Raw genomic sequence first — 22,159 nt, 5'->3', positions numbered from 1 at the left:
TTCATAAAACGCGATTGTATGGAAGAAATATAGTGTCATCAGAATTCAAGTATTTTTAGACATTGAATTTATGACACTGAATTTTTATCCTCCAAATTTCCCTGCAAAAATATTCACCTGCAAAAATTCACCTGCAAAAATTCACCTGCAAAAAATTCACCTGCAAAAATTCACCTGCAAAAATTCACCTGAAAAAATTCACCTGAAAAAATTCACCTGCAAAAAATTCACCTGCAAAAAATTCACCTGCAAAAATTCACCTGAAAAAAATTCACCTGCAAAAATTCACCTGAAAAAAATTCGCCTGAAAAAAATTCATCTGCAAAAATTCACCTGAAAAAAATTCACCTGCAAAAATTCGCCTGCAAAAATTCAACTGCAAAAGTGATGAACTTTAATGACCCAAGCCAGAGCAATCAGCACCAGATCGAGTCGAGTGGCTCTCAGCCAATTAAATTACGCTGTTTGATCACATGACACCGTTAGCCAGCAGTGTGTCTCCTAAAAGAGAGCTGTTTAAAGGTGAGTGATTAAGTTTTTCTCCTAAATAGAGATCATTACAGAATGCCTAGTCCTACTTAAAATCCCATTTTTTTTTTTTTTTTTTTTTTTTATCATCTACTCGAACTAAGGAAAACGTTTGACTAACTCAAAGACAATTTCCACGCCTCCCATGCCTGTCTGCAGAAGGCGTTTTGAATTTAGGAGCGCCAAGATGGCAGCGGCAAACCCTGGCGGCTCTCCGGTGAGTATATATATTTTTTTATCTTCAAGTTTGTCTTTTGAAACCTTAATTTTATTTAAATCCGTTGCTCACGTATAAAGTACACAGACGGGGTCTTTGCTCAACTCGTCTGAGGCGTGTCTCACTAAGCGCTACATGCTAGCATCCTGCTAACCGAGCTACCCTTTACATGCTGTGCTTTAGAAAATAGGATACTCGTTAAAAAAATACTCCGCAGATATTGATAGATAGACGAACACTGCAAATATAATGTTGGAAACGAGAACGGCCTTTGGTGAAGGGGTAAAATACACCATGAATAAAGCCATAGAGTGAATGGCTGCCATGGTTGTAGAACGGCCTGATTTAATGACAAGAATGGGGAAGAGTGAGGTGAAGTGAACCAAAGCCACAAAACACGGTCAGACAAGGCGGCAAAAGGGCAGTGATCTGTCCGTCAGTATGAAGTTGGTGTGTGCTTTGGTGAACAAAAACTCCAGACCGGTAGCAGGAAGATGGGAGACTCGTGTTTCACTGGAATAGTGGTGAATTAAAACATCCTTTGTTGGGGACATTTCGGTGTAAATGCATCCATACACGCAAGACAGAGGCAGACCAGACAGTGAAGAAAACAAGGCAAACATTAGAAATATTAAAACGGAAATATAGGATTGAGTTGAGGTCCTTGCAGGCTACCCACAATTTCCCCAAACTGAGCCACCCATTAAGAAATTCATTCTCACTGTTTCATAAACCAAAGGGATTAAATTTGACAATATCAAATTTAATTTTCTGATCTTTTCATAAATGAAACACGCTGCCAGGCAATCTGTTTTCATTTTTTTTCATCCATTCAGAGTATTCGTTGGGAACACTGAACTCAATAATCAGTTCCAGCTTTCTTCATTAAGTTTTGGTTTGGCTTTGTTCTCAAAAACATTTAAATAAAACAGATAAAATAGAAAATAAAGCTTTTTCTCTTGCGAGCTCAATTTTTAAATATACTGTGCTATTAAAACAAAAGATGTAAGAAAAGAATAAATAAAATCCTAACCAGAAAATCAAAATGCTGCAACAAATGGCATGAATTAAAAAATAAACTTTTTTGAAAGAACCATAAGGAAATATGATAAAATAAACATTGGAATCTTATAGCCTAAGAATATTCAGTTAACTAGGTAACTAACCTTGTGTTTTTAACTCACTTTTTGTTGGTGATTTAAAAATTACAAAAATAATTCTACTTTTTCCTCTCCTTTAGGATCTTCTCCTACATCATATTCTTCTGAGACAAGGCAAACATTAGAAATATTAAAACGGAAATATAGGATTAATATAACATACAATTTGGGAAAATGTAAGGAACGCAATGTAAATGATATTGTAAAGTCATTAAAACAGCATACTCTGATTAAAAGAAACATGTAATTGGGTAGGATAATAATAATAACTAGAAAGTGCATTTTCTGAAGAAACTGCAGTGTGAATGCTTGAATCTGAATGTATGCACTGAAATGAATTAATTGCTGAATTTTGAGTTAAAAATATTGAATGAGATTAAAAAAAACCAAAAAAAACCCCGAATTTAACCTGAAAACAATGGTGCTGAACTGCTAAAAGCTGAAGGTTACACAGAAGGAGGAGTTGGAAAAAAACTGAAAATGTTTTAAATGTAAATTAGAAAACCCTAAGAAATGAGAAAAGAACATTTAGAGTCAGAAAACATCTGAATGAATATTAAAAGGTCATATTCTTTGAATCACTGAATGACTCAAATGTGATCCCTCCACTTTGATCCACACAGTTTAAAAAGTTTAAATGCCTGAGCTTTGAAAGATACGGTGTTGGAAAGAGAACAATAATGGCGACAATTTGAGGGTAAAATGATGGCTGTAACACTGTGGACACAGCAGCAGTTGAAAGAGAAGTGTTTAAGATGAATCTTGGTACAGTGGCAGGCAGAGCTCGTTAAGCAGGCAGGTGTGAGCCTGGTTGCTATAGTGACCGCACCCAATGGCTCCATACACACGACACAGACATGCACCTCACTTTTGCTGCTTAAAATGAACAGAAAAGTCAGGCCGAAACAAATCGCTCCCAAATGAAAAGTACATGTCGTACTGACAAAATTCTTTCACCGTGAGCGACAGCCATGTCTAGTCTACCTAATTCTCAGTTTTCATGCCTGTGGAGCTTATTATATGGACGTGGTGACAGTGTAAAGACACCATGCTCTTCTGATTTTCAAACGAACCTTCTGAGCCATTTTAACATTAGAGTCTATGGAAGAGTTGGAGGGAGGAGGCTGTGCATTGGTGACATTTATGAAAGAACCATAACACCTAGTACAATAGTAAACACATTGGATGAAAGAGGACAGCGATGGCTACGTTTTGAGGGTAAAATCATACCTGTAGAGCAAACGCTGCGGACACAGCAGCAGTTTTAAAAAAGATTTTAAGATTAATTTTTTTGCTCCTCTCACTCTAGCAGTTGAGCTGCCTCACTCTAGCCCCAACATTCCGTCCCATACACACCCATTATAAACTCTGAAACGGGTGAAAAAACATCATGAAACTTAAACTGGAACTGAAGAAAAAGTATAATAGATATTGAAAAGATAAATACAAGTTGAATAGTTGAATGTCTTGTCTTCGTTTTAAAGTTTGAATGGTGGCTCTATGTCAATGTATGTGGAAGTAGATACAGTTTAAAGAGGAGGAAGTTGAATGAGAATTTGAAGGGTCTCCCCATTGAAATACATGGGAAATTTTTGTTGAAAAAAGTTGAATAAAATTAAAAATATAAATGTTAAAAATGAGAAAAATAGAAGCAGTCATGTCCAAAAGAATAGGAATCTAATGGTGTTTGAATGGTTTTTCTAAGTTGAACGGTTTTGAAGGAGATAGATTACAAAAAACGTACGGAATCCATAATAATAAAATAGAACTAGAAAGTGCATTTTCTGAAGAAACTGCAGTGTGAATGCTTGAATCTGAATGTATGCACTGAAATGAATTAATTACTGAATTTAAGTTAAAAATGTTGAATAAGATAAAAAAAAAACCCGAATTTAACCTGAAAACAAAAGTGCTGAACTGCTAAAAGCTGAAGGTTACACAGAAGAAGAAGTTGGAAAAAAGCTGAAAATATTTTAATTGTAAATTAGAAAAACCTAAGAAATGAGAAAAGAACATTTAGAGTCAGAAAACATCTGAAAGAATATTAAACGTTCATATTCTTTGAATCACTGAATGACTAAAATGTGATCCCTCCACTTGGACCCACACAGTTTAAAAAGTTTACATCTCTGAGCTTTGAAAGACAAGATGTTGGAAAAAGAACAACGATGGCGACGTTTTGAGGGTAAAATGATGGCTGTGACACTGTGGACACAGCAGCAGTTGAAAGAGAAGTGTTTAAGATGAATCTTGGCAGAGTGAGAGAGAGCTCGTTAAGCAGGCAGGTGTGAGCCTGGTTGCTATAGTGACTGCACCCAATGGCTCCATACACACGACACAGACATGCACCTCACTTTTGCTGCTTAAAATGAACAGAAAAGTCAGGCCCAAACAAATTCTTCCCAAATGAAAAGTATAGGACGTATTGACAAAATTCTTTCACCGTGAGCGACAGCCATGTCTAGTCTACCAAATTCTCAGTTTTCATGTCTGTGGAGTTTATTATATGGACGTGGTGACAGTGGAAAGACACCATGCTCTTCTGATTTTCAAACGAACCTTCTGAGCCATTTTAACATTAGAGTCTATGGAAGAGTTGGAGGGAGGAGGCTGTGCATTGGTGACATTTATGAAAGAACCATAACACCTAGGACAATAGTAAACACATTGGATGAAAGAGGACAGCCATGGCTACGTTTTGAGGGTAAAATCATACCTGTAGAACAAACGCTGCGGACACAGCAGCAGTTTTAAAAAAGATTTTAAGATTAATTTTTTTGCTCCTCTCACTCTAGCAGTTGAGCTGTCTCACTCTAGCCCCAACATTCCGTCCCATACACACCCATTATAAACTCTGAAACGGGTGAAAAAACATCATGAAACTTAAACTGGAACTGAAGAAAAAGTATAATAGATATTGAAAAGATAAATACAAGTTGAATAGTTGAATGTCTTGTCTTCGTTTTAAAGTTTGAATGGTGGCTCTATGTCAATGTATGTGGAAGTAGTAAGAGTTTAAAAATGAGTAAGTTGAATGAGGATTTGAAGGGTCTCCCCATTGAAATACATTATAAATTTTTGTTGAATAAAGTTGAATAAAATTAAAAATATAAATGTTAAAAATATGAAAAATAGAAGCAGTGTTGTCCAAAAGAATAGGAATCTAACGGTGTTTGAATGGTTTTTCTAAGTTGAACGGTTTTGAAGGAGTAGGATTACAAAAAACGTACGGAATAGATAAAATATAATAATAATAATAACTAGAAAGTGCATTTTCTGAAGAAACTGCAGTGTGAATGCTTGAATCTGAATGTATGCACTGAAATGAATTAATTACTGAATTTAAGTTAAAAATCTTGAATGAGATAAAAAAAAAAAACCCGAATTTAACCTGAAAACAAAAGTGCTGAACTGCTAAAAGCTGAAGGTTACACAGAAGAAGAAGTTGGAAAAAAGCTGAAAATGTTTTAATTGTAAATTAGAAAAACCTAAGAAATGAGAAAAGAACATTTAGAGTCAGAAAACATCTGAATGAATATTAAAAGGTCATATTCTTTGAATCACTGAATGACTAAAATCTGATCCCTCTGCTTGGATCCACACAGTTTAAAAAATGTAAAAGTCTGAGCTTTGAAAAACAGTGTTGGAAAGAGAACAACGATGGCGACGTTTTGAGGGTAAAATGATGGCTGTAACACTGTGGACACAGCAGCAGTTGAAAGAGAAGTGTTTAAGATGAATCTTGGCAGAGTGAGAGAGAGCTCGTTAAGCAGGCAGGTGTGAGCCTGGTTGCTATAGTGACCGCACCCAATGGCTCCATACACACGTACACAGACATGCGCCTCACTTTTGCTGCTTAAAATGAACAGAAAAGTCAGGCCCAAACAAATCGTTCCCAAATGAAAAGTAAAAGTCGTATTGACGAAATTCTTTCACCGTGAGCGACAGCAATGTCTAGTCTACCTAATTCTCAGTTTTCATGCCTGTGGAGCTTATTATATGGACGTGGTGACAGTGGAAAGACACCATGCTCTTCTGATTTTCAAACGAACCTTCTGAGCCATTTTAACATTAGAGTCTATGGAAGAGTTGGAGGGAGGAGGCTGTGCATTGGTGACATTTATGAAAGAACCATAACACCTAGTACAATAGTAAACACATTGGATGAAAGAGGACAGCCATGGCTACGTTTTGAGGGTAAAATCATACCTGTAGAGCAAACGCTGCGGACACAGCAGCAGTTTTAAAAAAGATTTTAAGATTAATTTTTTTGCTCCTCTCACTCTAGCAGTTGAGCTGCCTCACTCTAGCCCCAACATTCCGTCCCATACACACCCATTATAAACTCTGAAACGGGTGAAAAAACATCATGAAACTTAAACTGGAACTGAAGAAAAAGTATAATAGATATTGAAAAGATAAATACAAGTTGAATAGTTGAATGTCTTGTCTTCGTTTTAAAGTTTGAATGGTGGCTCTATGTCAATGTATGTGGAAGTAGTAAGAGTTTTAAAATGAGTAAGTTGAATGAGGATTTGAAGGGTCTCCCCATTGAAATACATTATAAATTTTTGTTGAATAAAGTTGAATAAAATTAAAAATATAAATGTTAAAAATATGAAAAATAGAAGCAGTGTTGTCCAAAAGAATAGGAATCTAACGGTGTTTGAATGGTTTTTCTAAGTTGAACGGTTTTGAAGGAGTAGGATTACAAAAAACGTACGGAATACAGAATAAAATATAATAATAATAATAAAGATTAGAAGAACAATACTGTGAATGCTTTTCAAGCATTCACACTAATAAAGATTCGAATAACAATACTGTGAATGCTTTTCAAGCATTCACACTAACTAGAAAGTGCATTTTCTGAAGAAACTGCAGTGTGAATGCTTGAATCTGAATGTATGCACTGAAATGAATTAATTGCTGAATTTTGAGTTAAAAATATTGAATGAGATTAAAAAAAAACAAAAAACAAAAAACGAATTTAACCTGAAAACAAAGGTGCTGAACTGCTAAAAGCTGAAGGTTACACAAAAGAAGGAGTTGGAAAAAAACTGAAAATGTTTTAAATGTAAATTAGAAAACCCTAAGAAATGAGAAAAGAACATTTAGAGTCAGAAAACATCTGAATGAATATTAAAAGGTCATATTCTTTGAATCACTGAATGACTCAAATGTGATCCCTCCACTTTGATCCACACAGTTTAAAAAGTTTAAATGCCTGAGCTTTGAAAGATACGGTGTTGGAAAGAGAACAATAATGGCGACAATTTGAGGGTAAAATGATGGCTGTAACACTGTGGACACAGCAGCAGTTGAAAGAGAAGTGCTTAAGATGAATCTTGGTACAGTGGCAGGCAGAGCTCGTTAAGCAGGCAGGTGTGAGCCTGGTTGCTATAGTGACCGCACCCAATGGCTCCATACACACGTACACAGACATGCGCCTCACTTTTGCTGCTTAAAATGAACAGAAAAGTCAGGCCGAAACAAATCGTTCCCAAATGAAAAGTAAAAGTCGTATTGACAAAATTCTTTCACCGTGAGCGACAGCAGCTTCTAGTCTACTGAATTCTCAGTTTTCATGCCTGTGGAGTTTATTATATGGACGTGGTGACAGTGGAAAGACACCATGCTCTTCTGATTTTCAAACGAACCTTCTGAGCCATTTTAACATTAGAGTCTATGGAAGAGTTGGAGGGAGGAGGCTGTGCATTGGTGACATTTATGAAAGAACCATAACACCTAGTACAATAGTAAACACATTGGATGAAAGAGGACAGCCATGGCTACGTTTTGAGGGTAAAATCATACCTGTAGAGCAAACGCTGCGGACACAGCAGCAGTTTTAAAAAAGATTTTAAGATTAATTTTTTTGCTCCTCTCACTCTAGCAGTTGAGCTGCCTCACTCTAGCCCCAACATTCCGTCCCATACACACCCATTATAAATTTTGAAACGGGTGAAAAAACATCATGAAACTTAAACTGGAACTGAAGAAAAAGTATAATAGATATTGAAAAGATAAATACAAGTTGAATAGTTGAATGTCTTGTCTTCGTTTTAAAGTTTGAATGGTGGCTCTATGTCAATGTATGTGGAAATAGTAAGAGTTTAAAAATGAGTAAGTTGAATGAGAATTTGAAGGGTCTCCCCATTGAAATACATGGGAAATTTTTGTTGAATAAAGTTGAATAAAATTAAAAATATAAATGTTAAAAATGAGAAAAGTAGAAGCAGTCATGTCCAAAAGAATAGGAATCTAACGATGTTTGAATGGTTTTTCTAAGTTGAACGGTTTTGAAGGAGTTAGATGCCAAAAAACGTACGGAATATATAATAATAAAGATTTGAAGAACAATACTGTGAATGCTTTTCAAGCATTCACACTAACTAGAAAGTGCATTTTCTGAAGAAACTGCAGTGTGAATGCTTGAATCTGAATGTATGCATTGAAATGAAATAATTACTGAATTTAAGTTAAAAATTTTAAATGAGATTAAAAAAAAAACCCGAATTTAACCTGAAAACAAAAGTGCTGAACTGCTAAAAGCTGAAGGTTACACAGAAGAAGAAGTTGGAAAAAAGCTGAAAATGTTTTAATTGTAAATTAGAAAAACCTAAGAAATGAGAAAAGAACATTTAGAGTCAGAAAACATCTGAAAGAATATTAAAAGGTCATATTCTTTGAATCACTGAATGACTAAAATGTGATCCCTCCACTTGGACCCACACAGTTTAAAAAGTTTATATCTCTGAGCTTTGAAAGACAAGATGTTGGAAAAAGAACAACGATGGCGACGTTTTGAGGGTAAAATGATGGCTTTAACACTGTGGACACAGCAGCAGTTGAAAGAGAAGTGTTTAAGATGAATTTTGGCAGAGTGGCAGAGAGAGCTCGTTAAGCAGGCAGGTGTGAGCCTGGTTGCTATAGTGACCGCACCCAATGGCTCCATACACACGTACACAGACATGCGCTTCACTTTTGCTGCTTAAAATGAACAGAAAAGTCAGGCCGAAACAAATCGCTCCCAAATGAAAAGTAAAAGTCGTATTGACAAAATTCTTTCACCGTGAGCGACAGCAATGTCTAGTCTACCAAATTCTCAGTTTTCATGCCTGTGGAGCTTATTATATGGACGTGGTGACAGTGGAAAGACACCATGCTCTTCTGATTTTCAAACGAACCTTCTGAGCCATTTTAACATTAGAGTCTATGGAAGAGTTGGAGGGAGGAGGCTGTGCATTGGTGACATTTACGAAAGAACCATAACACCTAGGACAATAGTAAACACATTGGATGAAAGAGGACAGCGATGGCTACGTTTTGAGGGTAAAATCATACCTGTAGAGCAAACGCTGCGGACACAGCAGCAGTTTTAAAAAAGATTTTAAGATTAATTTTTTTGCTCCTCTCACTCTAGCAGTTGAGCTGTCTCACTCTAGCCCCAACATTCCGTCCCATACACACCCATTATAAACTCTGAAACGGGTGAAAAAACATCATGAAACTTAAACTGGAACTGAAGAAAAAGTATAATAGATATTGAAAAGATAAATACAAGTTGAATAGTTGAATGTCTTGTCTTCGTTTTAAAGTTTGAATGGTGGCTCTATGTCAATGTATGTGGAAGTAGTAAGAGTTTAAAAATGAGTAAGTTGAATGAGAATTTGAAGGGTCTCCCCATTGAAATACATGGGAAATTTTTGTTGAATAAAGTTGAATAAAATTAAAAATATAAATGTTAAAAATGAGAAAAGTAGAAGCAGTCATGTCCAAAATAATAGGAATCTAATAGTGTTTGAATGGTTTTTCTAAGTTGAACGGTTTTGAAGGAGTAGGCTTTCAAAAAACGTACGGAATAAGAAAATATAACTAGAAAGTGCATTTTCTGAAGAAACTGCAGTGTGAATGCTTGAATCTGAATGTATGCATTGAAATGAAATAATTACTGAATTTAAGTTAAAAATTTTGAATGAGATAAAAAAAAAAACCCGAATTTAACCTGAAAACAAAAGTGCTGAACTGCTAAAAGCTGAAGGTTACACAGAAGAAGAAGTTGGAAAAAAGCTGAAAATGTTTTAATTGTAAATTAGAAAAACCTAAGAAATGAGAAAAGAACATTTAGAGTCAGAAAACATCTGAAAGAATATTAAAAGGTCATATTCTTTGAATCACTGAATGACTAAAATGTGATCCCTCCACTTGGACCCACACAGTTTAAAAAGTTTACATCTCTGAGCTTTGAAAGACAAGATGTTGGAAAAAGAACAATGATGGCGACGTTTTGAGGGTAAAATGATGGCTTTAACACTGTGGACACAGCAGCAGTTGAAAGAGAAGTGTTTAAGATGAATTTTGGCAGAGTGGCAGAGAGAGCTCGTTAAGCAGGCAGGTGTGAGCCTGGTTGCTATAGTGACCGCACCCAATGGCTCCATACACACGGACACAGACATGCACCTCACTTTTGCTGCTTAAAATGAACAGAAAAGTCAGGCCGAAACAAATCGTTCCCAAATGAAAAGTAAAAGTCGTATTGACAAAATTCTTTCACTGTGAGCGACAGCAATGTCTAGTCTACCAAATTCTCAGTTTTCATGTCTGTGGAGTTTATTATATGGACGTGGTGACAGTGGAAAGACACCATGCTCTTCTGATTTTCAAACGAACCTTCTGAGCCATTTTAACATTAGAGTCTATGGAAGAGTTGGAGGGAGGAGGCTGTGCATTGGTGACATTTATGAAAGAACCATAACACCTAGTACAATAGTAAACACATTGGATGAAAGAGGACAGCCATGGCTACGTTTTGAGGGTAAAATCATACCTGTAGAGCAAACGCTGTGGACACAGCAGCAGTTTTAAAAAAGATTTTAAGATTATTTTTTTTGCTCCTCTCACTCTAGCAGTTGAGCTGCCTCACTCTAGCCCCAACATTCCGTCCCATACACACCCATTATAAACTCTGAAACGGGTGAAAAAACATCATGAAACTTAAACTGGAACTGAAGAAAAAGTATAATAGATATTGAAAAGATAAATGCAAGTTGAATAGTTGAATGTCTTGTCTTCGTTTTAAAGTTTGAATGGTGGCTCTATGTCAATGTATGTGGAAGTAGTAAGAGTTTAAAAATGAGTAAGTTGAATGAGGATTTGAAGGGTCTCCCCATTGAAATACATTATAAATTTTTGTTGAATAAAGTTGAATAAAATTAAAAATATAAATGTTAAAAATATGAAAAATGGAAGCAGTGTTGTCCAAAAGAATAGGAATCTAACGGTGTTGGAATGGTTTTTCTAAGTTGAACGGTTTTGAAGGAGTAGGATTACAAAAAACGTACGGAATACAGAATAAAATATAATAATAATAATAACTAGAAAGTGCATTTTCTGAAGAAACTGCAGTGTGAATGCTTGAATCTGAATGTATGCATTGAAATGAAATAATTACTGAATTTAAGTTAAAAATTTTGAATGAGATAAAAAAAAAAACCCCGAATTTAACCTGAAAACAAAAGTGCTGAACTGCTAAAAGCTGAAGGTTACACAGAAGAAGAAGTTGGAAAAAAGCTGAAAATGTTTTAATTGTAAATTAGAAAAACCTAAGAAATGAGAAAAGAACATTTAGAGTCAGAAAACATCTGAAAGAATATTAAAAGGTCCTATTCTTTGAATCACTGAATGACTAAAATGTGATCCCTCCACTTGGACCCACACAGTTTAAAAAGTTTACATCTCTGAGCTTTGAAAGACAAGATGTTGGAAAAAGAACAACGATGGCGACGTTTTGAGGGTAAAATGATGGCTTTAACACTGTGGACACAGCAGCAGTTGAAAGAGAAGTGTTTAAGATTAATTTTGGCAGAGAGAGAGAGAGAGCTCGTTAAGCAGGCAGGTGTGAGCCTGGTTGCTATAGTGACCGCACCCAATGGCTCCATACACACGACACAGACATGCACCTCACTTTTGCTGCTTAAAATGAACAGAAAAGTCAGGCCGAAACAAATCGTTCCCAAATGAAAAGTAAAAGTCGTATTGACAAAATTCTTTCACTGTGAGCGACAGCAATGTCTAGTCTACCAAATTCTCAGTTTTCATGTCTGTGGAGTTTATTATATGGATGTGGTGACAGTGGAAAGACACCATGCTCTTCTGATTTTCAAACGAACCTTCTGAGCCATTTTAACATTAGAGTCTATGGAAGAGTTGGAGGGAGGAGGCTGTGCATTGGTGACATTTATGAAAGAACCATAACACCTAGTACAATAGTAAACACATTGGATGAAAGAGGACAGCCATGGCTACGTTTTGAGGGTAAAATCATACCTGTAGAGCAAACGCTGCGGACACAGCAGCAGTTTTAAAAAAGATTTTAAGATTATTTTTTTTGCTCCTCTCACTCTAGCAGTTGAGCTGCCTCACTCTAGCCCCAACATTCCGTCCCATACACACCCATTATAAACTCTGAAACGGGTGAAAAAACATCATGAAACTTAAACTGGAACTGAAGAAAAAGTATAATAGATATTGAAAAGATAAATGCAAGTTGAATAGTTGAATGTCTTGTCTTCGTTTTAAAGTTTGAATGGTGGCTCTATGTCAATGTATGTGGAAGTAGTAAGAGTTTAAAAATGAGTAAGTTGAATGAGGATTTGAAGGGTCTCCCCATTGAAATACATTATAAATTTTTGTTGAATAAAGTTGAATAAAATTAAAAATATAAATGTTAAAAATATGAAAAATGGAAGCAGTGTTGTCCAAAAGAATAGGAATCTAACGGTGTTGGAATGGTTTTTCTAAGTTGAACGGTTTTGAAGGAGTAGGATTACAAAAAACGTACGGAATACAGAATAAAATATAATAATAATAATAATAAAGATTAGAAGAACAATACTGTGAATGCTTTTCAAGCATTCACACTAATAATAAAGATTAGAAGAACAATACTGTGAATGCTTTTCAAGCATTCACACTAATAAAGATTAGAAGAACAATACTGTGAATGCTTTTCAAGCATTCACACTAATAATAATAAACACGTACAAGATGGGTATGTATACTTGTATCCAGAATTTAACAACTATAAAGTTGTAGCATGCCAGACCATCTTGATTGAATGTAACTTTGCTCCACACAGGTTTTTTGTTAGACATATTCATATTGTTATCTAATAAATGATACATTCTTAGATTTTATCGAACGTTAATTTATAAATTGTTTCTGTCTTTATGTGTTTGTTTCAGATTATGCAGGATGAAATTATTCGGTCAGCAAGACACTTGCTGCAGTTGCTAACATCATCCAACCAAACTCCTGCTGTTGCTGCTGCGATGAATCAGAATACAAGGTACTTTAGCAAGACTTATGAGTTAATCCTACATTCAACTAAATTGAGATATATCTATGTATATGTGTATATGTATATATATGTGTGTGTGTGTATATATATGCGTGTGTGTGTGTGTGTATATATATATGTATGTGTGTGTGTGTGTGTATATATATATATATATATATATATATATATATATATATATATATATATACATATATATATATATATATGCAGGGATGGGTCAAAGAACAGCACATCTTGATGAGAGCACAACACATGAAGAGGTATAAACTTATTCTTTTTATTCACTGATCAAAACTGAGAAGTTTTCGCTTAATAAAAGTGTTATTGAAGGTGACCATCACTGCAGGTCACAGGTGGCATTTACAAAAAATAATATTATTATTGGATATTCATCATTAATCATGAAAATGTAACTGTAAATTTTGGATTGAAAAAGATTTTTTTATTATATCCAGTTTGCACTGTAAATGCATGCTTCTTTTACCGTTTCTTAGTATATACAGGGGTATAATTAATGTTAAATGTGTAATTTCTTTGGACTCAGAGATTGTATTTGTATTATTGCTTTCAGTTAAGGGACGCCCTGAATGATTTGTTTCCCAAACTGAAGGAGGTAACAGGTGGCTGGCTGCTGTTCAAACCTGGGGGTGTGTATGAATTCTGCACTGTGTATAATTAAACTAGAAACTGATCCTGCTGTTTAATAAGTACTTTTAAGACAAGTTCCTTTTCACCGCATGTTGTGAATTCCTAATTCTGAGTAGTTTTGAAGATACTTTTCTTTTTTACTTTTCTTGAGGCATTGGATATATTTCATGATCAGAATAATCTGCTGCAATTTGCTTTTATACAGGTGGTTGGGGAACCCGAAAACTCTCTCTGGTTCCTCCAGCTGATATTGGCTATACAGGGACAATCCTAAAGGCTGCCAGTCGTGGGGGTAAAAATGTATATATTGCTCCTATTCAAGAGGAACTTAGCAATGACCCTGTACCACTAAGCGATGAGTCCTTCAGATGCATGCCAAAAGCAAAATGCCAGAAGTGTGGCATAGGTGTTCCACTGCAACTTCTGTCAGAACACCTAAAATCCTGTCCTCCTTTGGAAACTCCCAGTGAAAGTACTGTGGTGAATTTAGATGGTGATGAACCTACAGAAAAGGAATGTAGGTTTTTTGACAATTTCATACTAACATATTACCCAAAAGCATAAAGTGTTAAGAGCTAGCTAGAAGGAAAAATTAAATGTTATAAAAATAAACTTTGTCCTTTATAATTTATTGCACAACAGCACCATTGCAGCAGTGTCCTGTCTGCACAGATATGTTTCACTCTGACCTCATTGAGCTGCATGCCTCTTCATGTGGAGAAAGGTATTTAGCAACAAAAATTGCAATTTTTATTGTCATTGGATTTAAGCCTTGAATGAAATTTAACAACATATTTTGATAGTAGCTCACGAAATGAAAAGGGGCATGAAGATACAATAATTGAGGAAGGGCTAGCAGATATGCCAGGACCATCTGGAACTACTTGTGAAGTCAGGGATGGTAGGTCAATCATTTAGTCACAGGTTATGTAAGGAAGGTGTTGATTAGTAACAATCAACAGCTAATGTGAACAATTCCCGGAAATCAAACCATTAGTTTGTATCCATTCAATGGATTTCTTATTTTTGATAGCCTCATATTCAAACTACTTTAGACAATCCTTCAAAGGATAAAACATAATCTTCTTGTAATAGTATCTAGATAGAACGTGATATACAGACTATATCCAATTATAATCACTTCTATTTTCTTTTAGGCTGGTTAACTGTTTTGGACTCTTCAAAGGCCAAATATGAATGTGCAAAGAATGCTTTGGACATGCATGAAATGGAGAGCCCATTACGTCTCACAATGGACATCAGACAAAGTGTAGCTGATCAGGACATGGCCCTCATCTCATTCTACAAGAGACCCAATGTTGAATGGGCACGTCCCTTGGAGTGCAGGCTTGAGGGTAAATTTTCTGAAAATGATACATAAATATATCTTGAAAGAATTATTTGTATTCATTATTTTATTTTGGTGATCTAACAGGGGATACAGCTATCGGACAAGGAGTAATACGTTTTTTCTTATCAACATGCATGGAGAAGCTGATGTCTGGTTTTTGCATCAATTTTGGTTAGTTTGTTTTGGTTGACCGTACCTATGTTTGATGATCATTATATTGTATAACTTTTCACAAGTTAATTGTCTCTTTATTTTGTGAAAACCTCTGTATTGTGTGTAAGTAATCTTCTTTTTTTGTTTTCTTTCTTTTCATTTATCTCATAGCAAACTCTAATGTTACTCCACTTTTTGAGGGAGAGCCAGGCCATTACATACCATCAGCAGCTCACTTTCTTGTGGAGAGTGATATGTTCCTTATGGCAGGGAGGATGGTAGGGCACTCCTTTCTTCATGGAGGCCCATGCCTATCTGGACTTAGCCCAGCCGTTGTGCACGTCCTACTTGGTGGTAGTCCTGAAACTGCCACCGTTACACCCGAGGACTGTCCAGATCTAGACCTGAGAGGGACAATTCAGCTTGTAGGTTTTTATGTTTAAATGAGGGAACGTTTATACATTGCCCCGTGTGAGTTATAAACATGTCTAACCTAGACTAATCCTTTAAAATTGTTCTAGATCAAAAACTCTGCCATTGAGACATGGTCTGAGACTTTTAACTTGTCTTTTTTTTTTTTTTTTTTTTTTTTATGTATGAGGAATTAGGAATTTATAGTTCTTGTTTCTGTCTGAATTACTGTCTTATGGGTTACAGCTTGAAGGGCAATCCAAGCTGTCGGATGAAGAGAGAAAACGTGTTCAGGATCTGGCATATGCATGGGACCTCCCCCCCTTGACAGAGAACAACAGGAGATGGCTGTTTGAGAAATTATTACTCCATTCTGTGAGTAAATTGAAAAGTAAGTAAAATATTTCTGTGTTACTGTTTAGTTAACGTTTTTCCTTAGGTCATTGGAAGAGTGACGAGGTCGATAAAACAGCTGAGAAGGGGACTTAAAGAAACCCATATGTGGACCCTGCTGACCCAGCGACCTGACACGGTGCCCTTACTCTTTCCACAAGAGTTGGCTGCTGTGAATCCTGAGGTAAATTTTGTGCTCCTAAATACTGTATTCATTAATAACATTTTACTGTGTTGTAGAAAATGTAGTCCAAAGCAAACTATGAAGACTTGAGTCATTCTACAAAGTGAAAAAATTGCAATTTTAATTTGGCATTTACCAAGAATTATGTATCAAATAATAAACTTACCATAACAAAGCTGTATTCATTTTTACAAATAAAATGCACAAATACTAAAAATGAACATATTCTTGTGGACCATACATCTTTACAGCAGTTTTTCTTTAGTCCTGTAAAAATAAAACTGCTCAAAGCCTGATTTACATATAGAAAACGATTTTGTAGATTTGAAAAAGACATGACTAAAATACATTAGTAATTATTTGGTAATACACATTTTCTAATTATATATTTAGCCATTAATGTTGTTTGAATTTGAAAAAAAAAAATTGATTTCTATTTTCATTTTTTGTTTGAGACAGTTTCTTCTTTTAAGATACAGTCAAAACTATGTAGAGGTTTGGGGATCCAAGTGAACACAAAAAGCACAAAACATGGATTATTATAGAAATTTATTCAAGAAATCAAGTCATGGACCATAAGGCTAAGTGGGTGATAGTGAGCTAAGAACAGGTGAAATATGGCTATAGGGAAGGGAACTACCCAAAACAAGAACAGACAAAATCCATGGAAATCTGAAAAATGTGCAGCAGTATTTTTAAGGGTATACTTTGTTCTGTTACAGGTCCTTCTTCAGCGGATCATGTGGCCAGAAGATGAAGATGATGACTGTCCTCTTGAAAATAAATGCCGAATCACAGGCTACATGAGGCATTTTATTCTAAATGGTAGGTTTGCCATTTTGCAGGAGGGGAATACTACGGAGCCCCGCAGGGGACATGGGAGGGAAAAAAAATTAAGACGGACTTTTGCGAGATCTCGCAAAACAAACTCGGGATCTCACAAAAGTTGAATTCCAACAATGGCGGCAGCTACTTAGTTGTAATATTACTCTTTCTGGGTCACAAAATACACCTTTAAGATATTTTGAGGCGTGAATGTAGTGGTGTAAATGTCAGATACCTGCTCGGTTTACAAGACATCACATATTTGCAAAAGTGCTCCGACGCTTTTGGAGATGTGACACCCACTAGCTCGAAGCTAACGGGAGGTCGAGACCTTTCCCGGCACATCGTGCCTCGACCTCCCGGTCGGCTTCGAGCTGGCGGCCTCTGAAGAATGCGGCTAAAACATTTGCGAGATCCCGAGTTTGTTTTGCGAGATCTCGCAAAAGTCCGTCTTAATTTTTTTTTCTCCCGTGTCCCCTGCGGGGCTCCGTAGAATACCAATATTATTGCAATGTTAAAAATATATTGGTTGGATTTTTTTCAAGGTTGTTAAACCTCATTTTTTTCTTCACAGCAACACCAAGTGAGCTGAAAAATGTCCTAAAATTCTGGACTGGATGGGAGATTGTGCCAAAAAGTCTCACAGTGGAGCTAGTGGATGGCAGATATCCAACTGCTGCCACCTGCTATGAGACCTTGCGCATTCCATACCACTACAAGGACTATTTAACTTTTAAGGAAGACCTCATTGCCTGCTCTGAAACCTGCCACTCAGGGTTTGGACTCATTTGAGTCATTCCCATAATGCAAGGTAGTGTTGTACAAGTCTCTGTTTAAGATTTGGAATATAAATGTTCACATCTACTGGGCCTCTCTGATGCCATTTACTCTGTGCAGGCAACATTGGTTCAGTTCTCGGTTGAAAATGCCTTTAAGTAGTTTTTAAAACTGTTAATGTCTTGAAAGTTTACCTTGTCAATGACATCTTGCATGCATCTTGATCAAAATAAAAGGACAAGATTGACTTACATTGTTGTTTTAATTTTGAAACATTCCAACCATCAGCCTTCAGTCAAATATTGCTTTACAACATAACATTCAAACTGACAAGCAGTTTCTATTTAGTTTTCTGAGTGAATCTATATTTTTAAGTTCCCTCTCCTAATTCTTCAGTATTTACATTACGAAGCTTTACTAAAAATTCCTACTTATAGCAAAGTTTATAGCTTCAAACAGTTGGTGAACCCTGTGTAATCTCATAGATTTCAGCACAATTTGAAGATCAGATCCCATTTCATGACCAAAGTCACAATAATCAGAACTGCTTATACACAATTATGTTAATGAAAACACCATGAAAATTCTTTGAGTTGGTTTAGTTTAAGCAGACTGATTGTCCAGATGCCCGTGATGAAGATCCGATTACATTTCATGACCAAATTGTGCAGAAATTAATGAAATTCAACAAGATTCACAAACTTTCCTGCAACTGTATGTAGCTTTCCTATTCTAAATGAATTGCTGACAAAACTGAACAGCCATAATGTAGATGTCCGCACCAAAGGACTGGGATGCCGCTCTTGGATTAACAATGCCCTGTAAAGTTGTCATTTGTTCTTCTGTCAATGGACAGTCAGTGTTCGGAACAACAATGCTTGAATGGTTATGGCAAGATAGGCCACTGTCCTCCCAGTCAATGTCTGGAATCTGGAAGCCCTGCAACGAACAAGCAAAATTAGGAAAGAATAATTGTATATAGGAATCAATGAGTACTAAAAATGTGCACCTTTACCTGTGTGTTTTCTGGAACAGGAACAGGGTGATATCTGTGACCCAACTCCCACAGCTGGTTGGGACTCATGTTGTTTTCTGTTCGCAGTGGATGGTTGTCCCATCCACTGCAAAATGTATTCAAATCCTCCTCCAGTCGAGGAAGAAAGACGTAATGGCAGCAAAAGAGGTGTGCAACATTTGAAATGTCAAGAAGGCCCTCTTCCTCAAGGTTGTGAAGAACATCGTAGTAAATGCATGTAACGGCCACCCAGAGGTCTCTCCACAGTCGCTCTATTCTGAAATAATATATAAAAAATATTTAATTAGGTATGGCTTTTCTTGGTGTGTATGAGAAATTCCCTGCTTGTTTCTAACCCGACATGAAATGTGTGCATGACAACAGTAATAATACATTACCAGGGCATGTAGGAAGGACCCAGGCATATCACTTAAAAGGTGCCAAAAGGGTTGTAATGATCAGTGGCAACATGAGATGACAACCAGACCATTAACACAGAATGAACATTCATGGAAGGAAGGAACAGACTGGAAAAGGTGCGTGAATAACTAAAAAAATAGGGCACATTCCTGAAGGCTCTTTGGGGTTTGCTGGACCTGTCCAATATTTTCTTCCTTGAGGGGTAAGTAATGGAAATTGAAAGAAAAAACAACAAAAACTGCCAAAAAAAAAAAGGAACACCTGATACATATCACAAAGTGTATCATGCTGGATAGGGCACTGTTTTCTAAAGACATTTTACTGTAAAACTTTCATAAAACTATACCCTTTAAATGTATGTATTTTTAATTAATGGAAATAAAGATGCAACACCTTCCATCTTATGTCAGGAACATTTGAGGTGGACAGTATTTTATGAGAACAAACCTTTGATTGTGCACACTCTTTCCTGAAATGAAACTGCCTCTTCCTGTGCCACGAACAGTAAACATCAGCCGTGCAACCTCCACATTTTCCCCTCCGTGGTCGCCACGAACCCTGAAAACAAAGAATCGTACCCCAAAACATTCGAAGCTTTAAAAAAAATTAGATCTGATAATAAAGAACAGTATATGCCTTAAGCAAAGTTTGAAAAACAAATTGTAAAAGAATCCTTAAAATCTTTCATTGCTACTGCTCTTGAATGCATCAGAAAAATTGTCTCATGAATGCACTTTCCAGCATGTGTCAGTATGAAGTGTAATTTAACACAGCTGTTAAAACATTTTTCAGGATTTCACAGGTTAGTAGTAATTACTTAGATTTATTGTATTTGTTGAAAATTACGCAAGTGCCATCTTGTATCATTATGATCTGTGTAAGGAGACAATTTTTAGAATATTTTTGCAAAAATATTTACATCAAATTAAACAAATAAGTAGTCTATGGCATTTAAAAGTGGTTACCTACAATTCTGAAATGATAATACTAATTCTTATTGATGATGATATTGAATTTGAAATCATGGTGTAACACTGAACCCGACATCATAAAATGATTACCCTTGTAATGTCAGGGAGTTACAGCCAAGGAGGCAAAATATTACTATCTCACCCCTTGTATCCAATTACATAACAGCAGTGTTTGGTAAAGGTGTTGAATTAATTTTTTTTTATTCTTAAATATCCCCAAGTCACCATAACAATCCTTTGAAATTAGAGATATATATATTGAGGCAAGTTAGAATCATCTTAAACAACTTTTAATGAAATATCCAAATGTAGTCTTACAAAAGGTATGTAAGATAATACCTAACCCATAATAAAATGCATCACTTATTACCTGAGAGGAAAACCAAACTTCTCGATTGATTTTCGGAAGAATGCCAGTGTTGTTGATGCCAGATTGTTGGAAGCAGCACCGAGATACATAATCTTTATAGGAAAAAGAACAATGGGAAACTTCCATGTAAATATTACATTTGATTTACTTACTAAACTAAACTTACCTTACGAGAAAAGCCATCAATACCTCCAAAGATCACAATGTTATAGCTGAATGGGGAAAACAAATTTTTTTTTTTATCAATTTTGGAATTATCACTTTGAAGTGTTTAAATGTAAGCAATGCAAGATGTAATTTATGTATGTCCAGATGCAAATATAGTAACGAGTAAGATAACAAAATACAGTTCTGAACATTTGCAGATGAAAAAATTCTCAGGAATATCTTTCACTTCAAAAGATCAAATAATTTACCGTATCAGTTTGTGATTTGTGTCAATATGCATTAGAGACTGTGGTCCTGGGACGGAATAAGCACGTCGAGCAATGCATCCCAAGGAAAACATCCTTGACACAACACCAGCTGTGTCAACACGGTGCATAGAACTTCTAACCCTTTGGTACTGGACTCTGTGTCCTCTGGCCTGAAGAAGTGCTTTCACCATCCGGTATCCAGCGTGAGGCTGCCTGGATTTTATGTCTGTAATGCATTGGTCCAACTCTTCATCTGACAGGCTGCTATAGAGTGCTTTGACTGAAAGATTGAACTCATTCATGCGTCTGAATATTGTGCTTCTTGACATTCCCAAAATTTTAGCAATGGCTGGGATGGACAAGTTCAGTTCCAGAAGGCTGTTAAGATGATGGGGGGAAAGAGCCATTCTTAGTCGCCCAGTAGGTCCCCACTCAAACTGAATGACAGCACTATGTAGATTCATTTTATCCTTTTCTCTGTTTATCAGAGTATGTAAACTACATAATGCATCTAAGAGGACAGGGCAAACCTGAACTTGACCAGACAAAGCTTGTAGAAAAACTAGTTCCTGGGTGCAAATGAAATCTAAAAAGTCCAGATCCAGGGGAAGGTGTTCAAGACAAGGAATTGTGCTACAGGAATCACAGTTAGGGTTTAAGCATTCAGAAAAAACTGTAATTTACACTCAATAGCACCAAACAGATATTACAGTTTTTACCGAATGCCTAAACACTAACTGTGATTCTTGTAGCACAATTTCTAAAACTAGTCAGACGTATAGCAAAACCACTCACTGAGTGTGCAAAACTAAAAGCACAAAAACTGCTTTGCACTCAGTTTGCAATTTTGTAACACACACTTTGCAAGACTGTAGGCACAATTCACTGCACAACACTCAATTTCCAAATTTCCAACACACTCCTAGCAAAAGTATACACATGTATGGCTATCATTAAC

The 22,159-nt window shown here is 36.0% G+C and overlaps 2 protein-coding genes across 6 annotated transcripts; one reads left to right on the top strand and one right to left on the bottom strand.

Moving 5' to 3' along the window:
• On the top strand, window positions 1–18,262 carry LOC146695611 (G2/M phase-specific E3 ubiquitin-protein ligase-like). 5 transcript variants are annotated; one of them, XM_085477909.1, is made up of 15 exons: window positions 1–522; window positions 688–745; window positions 13,152–13,255; window positions 13,478–13,527; window positions 13,839–13,914; window positions 14,121–14,432; window positions 14,558–14,639; window positions 14,719–14,816; window positions 15,073–15,270; window positions 15,351–15,437; window positions 15,591–15,844; window positions 16,077–16,205; window positions 16,270–16,407; window positions 17,130–17,232; window positions 17,807–18,262. In XM_085477909.1, the coding sequence occupies exons 4-15, from the start codon at window positions 13,480–13,482 to the stop codon at window positions 18,022–18,024; spliced, it is 1,743 nt and encodes a 580-aa protein (XP_085334035.1). In that variant the 5' UTR covers window positions 1–522; window positions 688–745; window positions 13,152–13,255; window positions 13,478–13,479; the 3' UTR covers window positions 18,025–18,262. The 5 variants fall into 5 exon arrangements, with proteins under 5 accessions (XP_085334035.1, XP_085334036.1, XP_085334034.1 ...); XM_085477910.1 differs by having other exon boundaries at window positions 633–745; window positions 14,722–14,816; XM_085477908.1 differs by having other exon boundaries at window positions 633–745.
• On the bottom strand, window positions 18,253–21,817 carry LOC146695610 (uncharacterized). Its single transcript, XM_085477914.1, has 6 exons — window positions 21,202–21,817; window positions 20,952–20,997; window positions 20,786–20,877; window positions 19,892–20,002; window positions 19,025–19,301; window positions 18,253–18,948 (listed from the first exon to the last, which is right to left on the bottom strand). Exons 1-6 carry the CDS (start codon window positions 21,663–21,665, stop codon window positions 18,742–18,744), a joined length of 1,197 nt encoding a protein of 398 aa, XP_085334040.1. The 5' UTR covers window positions 21,666–21,817; the 3' UTR covers window positions 18,253–18,741.
• Window positions 21,818–22,159: the final 342 nt, after the last annotated feature.

Source organism: Copadichromis virginalis, linkage group LG13 (assembly GCF_057382275.1).
Source record: "Copadichromis virginalis isolate Kocher_CV1m ecotype Utaka linkage group LG13, C_Virginalis_male_GT1.1, whole genome shotgun sequence".
NCBI classification, from domain to species: domain Eukaryota; kingdom Metazoa; phylum Chordata; class Actinopteri; order Cichliformes; family Cichlidae; genus Copadichromis; species Copadichromis virginalis.
The sequence above is the reverse complement of the archived record's forward strand: the minus strand, read 5'-3'. Positions and strand labels throughout refer to the sequence as shown.

Excerpts from the sequence above, each read along its gene's own strand:
- LOC146695611 (XM_085477909.1), top strand. The coding sequence starts at position 13,480 with ATGGGTCAAAGAACAGCACATCTTGATGAGAGCACAACACATGAAGAG. Across the intron at positions 13,915-14,120 it reads GCTGCTGTTCAAACCTGGGG|GTGGTTGGGGAACCCGAAAA; the intron begins GTGTGTATGAAT and ends GCTTTTATACAG. Across the intron at positions 16,206-16,269 it reads AGAAATTATTACTCCATTCT|GTCATTGGAAGAGTGACGAG; the intron begins GTGAGTAAATTG and ends GTTTTTCCTTAG.
- LOC146695610 (XM_085477914.1), bottom strand. The coding sequence starts at position 21,665 with ATGAATCTACATAGTGCTGTCATTCAGTTTGAGTGGGGACCTACTGGG. Across the intron at positions 20,998-21,201 it reads ACAAATCACAAACTGATACG|CTATAACATTGTGATCTTTG; the intron begins GTAAATTATTTG and ends TTCCCCATTCAG. Across the intron at positions 20,003-20,785 it reads AAGTTTGGTTTTCCTCTCAG|GGTTCGTGGCGACCACGGAG; the intron begins GTAATAAGTGAT and ends CTTTGTTTTCAG.